Below are 11,757 nucleotides of genomic sequence, written 5' to 3'. Positions count from 1 at the left end.
TTACTATTTACATCACAGCAAGACACACAATGTACTGGAAAACGATAAAGATGACAAATGTAACAGCTCTTGCATTACATTTACCATGTGCAGCATGTTTTAAAACAAATCATTCTTCCTTGGACTCTTCTCTTCTTACTAGGTGGTAATTCCGATTCTTCCATGCTTTACTTCTATGATTTTTCTCTGAATGATTCCTCTTGCAACACAACTCAAAACAACGGCTGTGGGCCGCAGTGCAACGCGCATGCGCACACAACGCTCCTGTCAACAAAGCCGAGAGCGATGAGAAAAATAAATGCGCGATTGAGGAGAACTTTCGCACGTATGATGTGCTGACCGTCGTCAGCTACCAGTGAGATGAGACGATCTGTTTTGGATCCGAAATTGAGTCGATATCAGTCTAGCGTGAAACATCAGTGCGATTTTTTTTGTTCTAATTCATTTTTTGCCCGTATAAAAGTCGTGATTTGAAATTGTAAAAAAACATATAGAATACCGGGAAACGGTATGAGTTGACAGGTATGATCTTGCCAGTAGCATACGCCTGTCTCCACGCTGTCGCTACTGTAGAACTGTGAGTGGCTCTTCTTCAGGTGCTGAAGTGTGTGTATCTTCATGCTCCAAGAGGCAGATTTAGGATTGAAGATGATCTGGGCCTTCTCCCATACTGGTGATGGATTTTTTTTAAAGTACAAGTAACATCCGACATATGACCGGGATTGGTTCCATGCCATTCAAAATGGCCGACATGAGGGTTATAGGTACTGCTGTAGCGATAGCAGTGTGAGAGAGAGATGCTACGTATGTGATGCCGGGCTGCTACATGCTGTGGTGCCAAACACTGAATAAAAAAAATAAGCATCTGCTGGCTGTGGTCGTAAGTACGGGTGGACTTAATTCGAGCAGGTCCTAAGTCGGATGTTACTTGTATATATACTTAAATATTAAAACATACTCATTCAACTATTTGTTTACGAGCCATAGCATTACTTTATGCTTTCGCTTGAACTCAGTCAAAGCACATCTCTCTATTCTCTCTGTTATAAACTTGAAGTTACTATCCGCACTTGTAAGCCTGTCTCAGGTCGCTAGGTATGGAAAGTGATCCTTCGCTGCATCATAACTTTGACCGTAAGCGATCATTTAGCAAACCAGCAGAGTCGAGTCGCGCGCTTTTCAGATCAGCTTCACATCCGCGGATCACGTCGTGAATCTGGCCAGTCCCGCCATCGTGTTACTGGTTCAGGCAGTCTGAAGCAACAGCATGATGACAAACATATTGGTATCACTAAGCATATGATGAGAATAAAAGAAAACATACGACGGGTCATGAATTTTGGTGCCCTAACAGCAACGTCTTTTAGTGACCCTCGTGCATCCTGCGTACTTCAACATCAATCAGGGCGAACATTTTCACGGGAGCTGTCAAACCTCACAAAACGTTGAAAGAAGCTCCACTGAATAGATGTACATCCGCGCTGAATGGGTTTATATTTACACGCGTCCTTGTGCGGAACACAAAAGAAATGGTCTCCGATTGTCCTTTGATCCCTCGTGAAAAGGCTAGACGGCCATGCTGCAGTGATCATTCAGGGTCAAAGTCATACTCCGACGTCCCGTCCTCCCTTGCGCATCAGGTAATAGCTGTAGTGCAGCGCTGTTGGCAGCTGGTGGTGCTGTCGGACTTGACTGCCCGCTTCCTCTGCTGCTCCATAACAAGGCTGTCACCCCACTCTAGCCTCCTTTGTCCTCTCCCCTCCATCACTCACCTCCATACATCAACGCTGAGCCTCTGCAGCATCTTTCCTCCTGGCACTCGGCCAGACCACTTTGATGTGGTGGGCGGGTCCTGATGCCCTGAGCCGACCGTCTGTCACTGGGAGGGAAAGGCACCCTTAAGTAGAACTATGCGAGAGAGGAGAGAGGCAGTTGCAGGTGGGAGCGCCGGCGACTGTATTGTCATGCTTTAATGGCCGGGCGTCCACTTCTCGCTGGCTCCTCTGACTGGTATTAATTGGGTTCCCAGTGAGGCCACACAGCCGGCGGCTCAGTTATGATTCCAGTGGGTAAATATTTGCCTTTGCTAACCCTCACTAGGAGCCATAATGATTCTCTGTGTGTTTCGCCGTGTACAATGGCGTTCTGTGTACATATCACTCACAGCCTGTATCTGCCCGTGCGTCGGAACCCCCCCGCCCCCACCCCCCTCTCAAAATAGCCTTTCTACAGCTACAGCTCAACAGAGTTTGATCAATAACGCGTCCTTCATTCTCAAGTCGGGCCTGACCTTGGCAGCCTTTTGTCTCCTTTCAGGGGCCAGAGTGCGCATGTACGGGTTGGAAAACAAGGCTCTTTGAGGGAAAGGGGGAAAAAAAATATCCACCCTTGGAAGAAATCCCTTCATTGCCTCAACGCCATCACATTCTCATTACGAGCCTAATGAATCATATTTATGGGGTTCTTATCTTAGTGTAATGAGGTGTTGCCACTTTTGATCTAATTTGAGAAATTACCTCGGGCAACATGGAAACAGAATAAACTTCCAATTGCTCGCATATGCTGGTGTTTGCCAGCATCACTCAGTCGAAACGCCATTTAAAAACAAGCAGCACGTAGACACCAGGGTGGAGCCGTCACTGAGAATGTCATGTTCCCGCAGAGGACCAACATCTGGTCCAAGTTCAGCGTCTCAGCTATAAATGAATCCGTCTCTTAACCTCTGCCCTACTTCCACCCGACATGCCGTGTCAACTCCCCACGTCTAACTTTCCTGATGGAGCACAGAGCTTGTCGAAGAAAGGGTGTGGAACTTGACGCCAAAGGGCATCGAAGCATCACACCTGACTATGACCAAAGAAGGTACCCAAGGATAGCGGGGGGCCAACAGAAAGCACGGCACAAACCCGAGAGCAAAGCATGCAACAAGAAAACAGAACTAAAACATACACTACAGTGAGACGTGAAGACACAAAAACACCACTCATGGATATGAAACCATCATACCAAATACCAAAAACAACCTTAAATATTCACGTCAAAGACAACAACTAGCCATACCAGAAGACATTAAAACATCACACCAACTGACAACAAAACATGCAGCCAAGGGACAAACTTGCCACCAAAGGACTACAAAACATCAGAACCAAACAACACCAGCATCAAAAGAAATAGGACATTCTGAAGTGCACAAAAAAGCAGCACTTTGAGACATTGAAACGTCACATCAAAGAACATAAGAACACCCTAATGATGACAAACAATCCCACCAAGGAACAGCAAAATATCACACAGAACATCCCACCAAAGGACCACTAAACAACACACCAAAGGACACCAAAAGAGACAAAACGTGACAAAAAGACAGCTGAAAGGGCAAAAAACGATCATACCAAAGACAAGAAATAATCACACCCAAAGAAAGATCAACAATCCCATCAAGTGACAACAAAACTTCACACTAAAGAACAGGGCAAAAGTCTAAAAGGCCAACCAGCAGGTCATTCTGAAGGACGCAGAAAACCTTAGGATATTAAATCAAGACATCAAAGGACAAGACATAACCACACCCTAAGGATGACAAAACATGACAAGAAACAGAGCATAGCTCCCCAAAACAGATCATTCTGAATGACCTAAAAATAGCCCCTTAGAACAACAAAACATACCTCCGGATACAAACGACATCCCATCAAAGGACAAACGTCCCACCTCCCATGAAACCATGTCAGTATCTTTACAAGCTTGAGGAGGGAAACCAGCACAAATGGCGAAACAGATCTGAGGGAAATGTGTCAATCTGTATGTGGCTGCAGCTTCTTGAGGTCATCCAACTGAAAGCCCTGCTCACCCGGGCAGCACTGACCATTCAGATCTCAAATACATTTCTGAGCGATGTCATGGCACTCGCAGCTTCGCATGGGGCTGAATGGGAAAATCATCCGTCCTCCATTAGAAGAGCGCAGCATCCTTTCATTGATTACCACTTTGTCCCAGCTCTGGAGGCTCAAACAGTCACTCACTCTCCTGCTGTCTGTATGTGAGCGGACGCCATTATGCTGCCACGTGATTTGATTTACCGGATGCTTTTAGGTGCAACACCAGAGGACTGAAGCCACCAGTAGTAAAGCTGTCGAGTAAAGTCATCACGCTGCTGACTTGAGGCCCATTCAGAAATTAACATTGGTGGTCATCACTCCCAAATTAACATGAGCACAGTTGTATTGAACCATTTAATTTAAAAACCTACGTAAATGCTACAAGCGTGAGTTGACACAGTTGCCTCTCCTGTGGAAAAAAAAAAAAGTTCCTGCAGAATTATTTTGCTGCTTTAAAGCTAGCAGGCAGAGGAATTGAGGTCAGTGTCTTGGTTGTTCAGAAGCTTTTAAATGTTTAACTTTAAGCTCATGCTTCTTCATTTTCACAAGATACACAGAAGTAATTGAGAGGAGGCAAGCTTGCTTTATACAGTATAAAAGACCAACTACATCAGCAGTTATTTTACCTCGGTGGGACCCTCGGCAAAGCACAATGACAAGTGCACAATTCAATTGACTTTTCACGTGAACACAAACACAGGAGAAATTTGGATTTATGTTGGCCGCGGACAAACTCAGCTTTTATTAAGAATCCCATTCTAACAAAACATGCTTTCATAAAACAAATTACAAATGAAAAGTAAAAAAAGAAAACAGGCGATCTTCACTAGACCTTCCTCTTCTGCGTGCTGATGTAGAGAACTGTGGTGAAGGAAAAGAAACAAGTTAACTGTTTTTATCATCGTTTTTCTGCAACTATTTGATAGTAGAGTCAGCTGGTACGTTGCACGCATTTAAATGAAACATTTTCAGAAAAAGTCACATGAAAATGATGAGGCAAAAACCAAATCATTCTTTCTGCATGTTGATGGAGAGGAGGATGTGTCACGCTGCTGTGCAGGACACATCGTGACCCAATATGTCGCCCACGTGGTGTGTTTCTGCTGAACTGATGGGGTCAAAAACACTGACCTTTGAATTGAATGTCCAAAAGTTGCATGGAACTCAGAGAGAAGCCTGATGATCATTTAGGTGAAAAATTAAACATATTTGTGACGCAAATTCTGATAGAAGTAGCACCCGAGGTTGAGGCTCTCTTTTCAAGCATTTAAAAAAAATGGATTTGACTATCTGGCGATCTTTTTTTTAAATTCAAGGTCTTTTTGATAAATTACGAGAATGTCAGCAAAAACATTTGATCTCCCAAAATGGCGACACAATTAGCCAAAGGTGGCTTTACTGTCCTTGGTTACAACCGGGAAAACACGCTTCAACACTTGGATGACAACAAGGGCAAAACACTATTCAGACAATGAAATGACAATGAACTCTTCATCCTGCGTCATGCTCTTGAATCATTTAGCAACACTGTCAACAATGTGGCATGTCACTCTTACCGTTGTTGCCTCTCAGAAATGCATCTCCATATTTGTTTTTCAGCTGTCCGTTGACGTACTCCTCGGTCTGCTCGATGGCGATGTTCATGTACCCATCCAAGCAGGCGAGGACACCTGGAACACAAGAACACAGCTGGAGAAGTCTAGCAGACTCAAACCATCAACGCCACATTTAAAACATCAGCCTATTTTCCTGAGTGACACAGTGAGGTCGAGCCACCCGACATACTTTAGCCAAAAAAAGGCATTTTTTAATGTGATTGTGTTTTCCCTGAAGCAGATAATGTAAACAGAAGGCTCTATAAGTTAGTAGCCAACCCACAGACCGTTAAAAATAATCCTCCACTCTGAAAACATATTGCCCCCCAAGTTATTTCCAAAAGATTGTTCATCTTAAGACCACAACAAAAATAAAGTCAAACTTTTTCCAGAGAAATATTTATTTAAGTCAGTTTCCTTGTGATCATTTTGAGTCTCATCAGCTACATATAACGGTAGCATAATATTCACTTTATGAAGGCAGAATATTTTTTTTTCCAATCTTGAAGAAAATATGTTCCCTTATCTTGAGTATACATAACTCTTGTCATCCATGTCACTTTAAATGAGGGTCATTTTAAATAAATATTGTAATGTACACGCAGGCAGCACATGTGCCAAGCTTACTTATGACTTCTAACACTGATTTGTATTCAGTCCACAACACTACTCAGCATTTTAATCAGATAACCGTCGGATTTCATTCTGTCCTGAGCAGAATTGAACTTTATATATTGATTAAGTACTGGAGAATTCCCGTCAAAGTATGTAATGTTTTGTTCTGTGGTCTGAAAAGTTTGAGACAGGGCTCAACTCAAAACTTCTCACGACACGAGTTGGAGTTTGTACAGTCTCCATGTTTCCTCCCACAGAGCAAAACAGAGGTAAATGGAAGACTCTAAACTGTGTGTGTTCGAATCTTTTACATCTTAAACAGGACGTTTTTATATCCTTAAAAGGGACAGTCGAGGAACTCTCAGATAATCCGAAGAAACCTGCTTCACATACCTCTGTAGTCGACACCGGAGTTGAGTTTGACCACAACAGGTCTGCCGATGATCTGCTTCAGAAAGTCACTCGGCGTTTGCTTCCTCAGACTCATCTTTACTGCTACAAACAGACACGGGTTTAGCACATTAGCATCACTTCCACCGTCGGGTCGCACTCTCTCGCCGATTAACGAGTCAGGATGCCTTTCTCTGCCAGTAGTTCGCTGAAAACATGGCAAGTTTAATAGAAACTAGCTACGCTGTTAGCATAGAGCTAACACGCGCAGCTAACGGTCTAACACACAACAGAAGGGTTTTCCAGCGCTGCACATCGTCGTTATTTATCCCAACCAAACGGGCATGGTTGTTTTAATATACTAAACTACACACACGCGGTTAGAGCCTGTTAAAAACATCTTTCGAGTGAATAAATGTGGAAACCAACCTGCCGGTTCTCTGTTGTTCTGCGTAGCGTTCAGAAGCCAGAGCTGTACGGAAGCTGGTGAGGAACTAAAACCCTCATGCAGTTACTGACGTCACGGTGGAACGTTTCGTGTCTTCCATCGAGATTCAATTCAATTTTACATTGAAAAACTGTGACTATTTACGTAATATTTTGGCACTCAGCTGACCGCAAGTATTTGGAAATTAATAACAGCCTAATGAAATACATATCTTTACTAAGATGATTATTTATTTTTTCATTTTTTTCGGCTGATGAACATGAAGTGCTACATTTGAATAGCACAAAAATGAACACTGTGTGCCACACGTAATGTTGTCGGTCATTAGTTTCCCTCCGTAAACATGAAGTGGTTAATTATTAGGTCGCACGCTTGGTTGACCGATCCTTTTGTCATTTGCACATGACCGATGACCCAGTTGTTCAGCGGTAAACAGTCAGAGATGTTGCTCATGTAATGCAGCGTCTCGAACGTCCAAACCGCTGAAGCAACAGGGAAAGTGTTTGTTTAGAATCAGAGACGTGTTTTCTTCACATTGCAAAGTAAGACTCCCCTTAAAGGGAAACTATTTTTGTTTTCTCAAACCTTGAACACACTTGAGACGGATGGAGGAAAAGGCTCAACGGGTTTAAGAAGAGAGTGATGCCGGATCACATGAGCCACAGCACTGTTGTGCATGGTGACCTGAGGTCATGTAATAACTGGCATGAGAGAGACATATGACATTCATTTGAGCTCAACTGAACATTAGTTCAGCCACTACAGTGCAGGATAAACATTCAAAATGTCTTGAATCACACTTGGTTTAAATTTCTCAAATAAAATATTTCAATGCTGCAGTTAGGCCATGATCTATTACGGAGGATATGTGTGTATGTTTTTTATTAAAACATCATTATTGAAATCGATAAATGATGCTGTTACTGTGCATCTATAATCGAGCAGAGACGGCGTTCATGCTGGACATGATTATTGGATATTTTCATTTTTCACTCGGCTGTGTTTCTCATGATAAAGTCGGGTGTGTGACAAAACCGTGGTCGTGCGTCGCATGACCCAAACACGAAACACCTTGGGAGGTACACGGAAAATGATGTAGTGGGGGGGAAATATGAATGAAACGCTGAGGTGTGAGAGCGCGGCTTACAGAGAGGTTCAGAGAGGTGGGAGGGGGTGAGATGGAGAGAGAGAGACAAAGAGGGATGCAATCATAAAGCACTTCTTGTGTGTCTAGACAGGTTGCTTGTTAGCAGGGCATGGCTAGCCCTGTGGGGGCTAGAGGTTAATTTGGTATCTGCTGCTGTGTTAAACTAAGGTCAGTACTACAAGTCCTTAAGTCATAAACAAGAGTGGTTAAGAGCCATGTATACACCTAGGCACCGGTTAATGAATATTCAATGAAGATTGGCCCCATACACACACGTCTGCTTTCTCTAAAAGAAAAAAAGGGTGGTTAAAAAAAAGAGGTAAACACAGTTTATCATTGTGGCCTTCAGTGATGACCTCTTTGAACTAATCCAAATACGAGGTCTGGGTGTGTAATAGGATTTTTTTTTTTTTTAACTTTCAAAGAGTGAGTCACGGAACATGCATCTTTACAGAAAATGCCAAAAATATGGTTCAAAGCGGCCATAATGGTAAAGGTATGGAGCTGGAGAGTAGAAAACAAGTGAATTTCTGAGATGAAAAAAACTGTAGTTTTCACTGCTTTTAAAGTCCTTTGATAGGTGCTCTTCAGTTATCCTTTTTTTTTTCAACAAAATAAGTGGATGATGGATGTTTATATCCAGCTGTATGTTTCAGTCCAACTCTGAAATTGTTGCTGAGATTATGTCGAGTTTATGATGGGGAAACATTGGGTTCGGATATGCATGGGGAGATCCGTGGCTTACAGTTTGAGACGACGCAGGCGGGCGCAGCTCTGACCGGCGAGAGCTTGGAAGACCACAGCATGGAGCATCTCAGGTGGAAATAAGGGTTTATTCAATAGCGACTTCCGCACTTGTCTGTTGATGTTCATACAACACATGCAGGGATTGAAGAAGCGAACAGGAGTCTGACGGTGAGAAGCAGAACATTCTGACACTGAAACAAGTTTCATACAAAGTGGACCTCAAATGCTTTAACTGTAACTTCGAAGCTCATGCTCACAAACGTGTCATTCCTATTTCATTTTCCGAGCTGTCGTTCAAACCTGATGAACTTCACAATAAGACCATAATAAAGCAAGTACAGAGAACTGTGACGGCCACTGAAATCAGAGGTGCACACACTGACTGAGTTCATCTGGCAGGGACACAATTGTTTTCCTCTCATAAATCCAACTTCTTCAACTTCGACTCACAAAGCTGTGGACAAACCTCAGGGCCATCAGACGTCTCTGTCCACTCTGTATCCCAGCATGGGACGGTGCAGTGGCTCAGAAGCACCTGGCTCTCGCCCAATGTAGGTGCAAAATAAGTCAGGTCAAAAAATGAAAGATCAATAGCAGAATTGTGAAGCTATAACCAAACTTTCTCCATTAACATGACGGCAATAAAGATACAGGATTTGTTTACCTAAAACCATCATGCTGCCTTAGTAAAATGGTTGTGTTTAACAACCCACAGCACCATTCGGATTCAAATTTGATTGTCCAACCATCTCACCATTTTCTTCCACTTATCCACAGTCAAGCTGTCGGCCTTGAGTTTTGTCTCCTCCTTAAGATCTTCTCGCATAACGCAGACGCATCCCCACCTCAGTCGAGAGACATGCTCTCTCTCGTGGCTGCTTCCAGTTGGACCTCACTTGGGAGGTGTCCAACTAAAGCTTCTCACCCTATTTCCAGTGTAGAGTCCAGCTCTTTCCATCCACCACCAAAGACTAGAGGTAGGACCCAGTTTCTGTGTGTGGACCTCGGAAAGTCTTGCTGTAAATGCTCTGGTTCTGCCGCAGGACTCGCCCACAAGTGGGCTTCTAACCCGTGGAAACCCAGACACACTACATAATAATTGAGCAGAAACAGAGGTTAATTGTAAATACTGACATTGTGGTCTAAAATCACCGTCAGCGCCACTCACCATTAGCCGCGATTACATGTCAACCATGGGCACAGTTAATGCAGTCGATGCATAACTCGCACTAAAAGTGTGGAGGTGTCCACTTGTGTCTGAATGCTTCTTTTTTTATCCTGTTTTTTTTTTTTTTCTATATGTGTCTCGCTCGCAGTCTTGTGCTGTTTTATCCCTCATATTTCATGTGCACAGAGTTTGATGTCACATGGATAAACCTTGTGCTTTCCTATGAATTCACACTTGGTTAGAATGTTCCAACCAACGGTGTATTACTCTTGTTCTTCAGACACGTCTCACAAAAAGAATGTCCGGCCGGAAAGTACGACGACACAGCTGTCAACTGACAGACAAATCGCAGGTCATCATCAGACCCTGGAACCCCGAGGGGCAGCCACATGAAATGGAAAGATTACAGCGGCAGAAGATGCTATTGTAGGTTGGGAATGGAAGAGGAAAGGGTTTAAGGTGAGTGAGAATAAGGACACGGGGTTGGGGGGTGCGTATTGCTCTTGTATCCTGAAGTAATATTCAGGACGAGGGCAGAGGTGGGAGCGGGCGGTACAAGATGAGGAGGGAGTCTGGACTGCATTGACCTCTCTGAAGCTAGGATTTCTCTTCAGGTCGAGACTGATATGGGGAAGATAATGGAAAAGCTTTGGGAGTTTTCAAATACAAAAACAGATGTTTGGTGAGAGCCTGGGTTCTTTCTTCTTGGTTATCCGGAACTGGGCGAAGGTAATCACTGGAACTGGAGCGGAATCTCTCCTCAAACTCCAGCAAACAGCAGCATCTAAGTAACTGAATTTAAAAAACAACAGCTTTTATTTCACTCTACAAATCATGTGTTCAAGATGAATTGTGATGTTCTGCTTTTATTTTGATTTTAGTCTTCACTAGAATGTGTCTTTGTCTGCACTGGCGTCTGTCGTACAAGTAGACCCACTGTTCAGTAGTGTGGAAGGCAAACTGTTGAAATTGTATTATTACCAATAGATTATTGTGTAAGAGCGCATTTTAAATGTGTTGATCACTAATTGAGCCGCCATTTTATGTCTGAAAACTTTAAAAGAAACTCTGTGTTCTCTGGAGAATATTAAAAATACATTCAAGACTACGATATTGAAACAGTCTCATCACTGTTTTATTTTGCTGTAGGCTTTCGTCGGTGTATGGATGGATTCACCTGACCCAAGTGACCAGAATCCCATCTTGGCCACCTATGTATGATTATTTATTAATAAAAATATTTCATAAAAACCCATCAAAGGGTGATACTGTTAAATACAGTGGTACGTCATTTTTCGAACGTCCCGTTATTCGAACAAAAATGTGTGGATTGTTTTGCTTCGGATTTGGAACGAAAATCCAGAACTCGAACGCCCCTGAAAAAAGCCGGAAAAAACATAACGTGCGCGGACCGATCAGGTGACCCACGAGGCGCTTTGTTATTGTGTATAACGCAGCCTCTGTATGCAGACGTGTCCCGTTAGCTACATTTACTGACTGTTTTTTCTTCATATTGAGGTGTAAAACCTTTCCTGTCTCTGCACTGGACCGTGGTAGAGTGTCACAGGGGAGGTGCTCGCTCTCCACACCTCCGAGGCTGGAGCCACACTCCAGGGTTTGATGTCCTGTTGTGGGCTGGAGCTGGGACAGGGATGAGGCCAGTCTGGGACAGAGCGTGACTTGGTTTATGACTTTGTCACAGCCAAACTGCACAGAAGCGCACATTCAGAGCTGGACACGCACCGGGCACCTCTTCACTTCTGGAG

The 11,757-nt window shown here is 43.5% G+C and overlaps 1 protein-coding gene across 1 annotated transcript; it reads right to left on the bottom strand.

Annotated features, from left to right (window-relative positions):
• Window positions 1-2,235: 2,235 nt before the first annotated feature.
• On the bottom strand, window positions 2,236-6,974 carry lsm6 (LSM6 homolog, U6 small nuclear RNA and mRNA degradation associated). The gene is made up of 4 exons (XM_053856623.1): window positions 6,911-6,974; window positions 6,485-6,586; window positions 5,438-5,551; window positions 2,236-4,742 (listed from the first exon to the last, which is right to left on the bottom strand). The coding sequence occupies exons 2-4, from the start codon at window positions 6,576-6,578 to the stop codon at window positions 4,708-4,710; spliced, it is 243 nt and encodes an 80-aa protein (XP_053712598.1). The 5' UTR covers window positions 6,579-6,586; window positions 6,911-6,974; the 3' UTR covers window positions 2,236-4,707.
• Between the last annotated feature and the right edge of the window lie 4,783 nt (window positions 6,975-11,757).

Source organism: Synchiropus splendidus, chromosome 2 (assembly GCF_027744825.2).
Source record: "Synchiropus splendidus isolate RoL2022-P1 chromosome 2, RoL_Sspl_1.0, whole genome shotgun sequence".
NCBI lineage: Eukaryota > Metazoa > Chordata > Actinopteri > Syngnathiformes > Callionymidae > Synchiropus > Synchiropus splendidus.
Note: the sequence above shows the minus strand (reverse complement) of the source record. Positions and strands in the feature narration are given on the sequence as shown.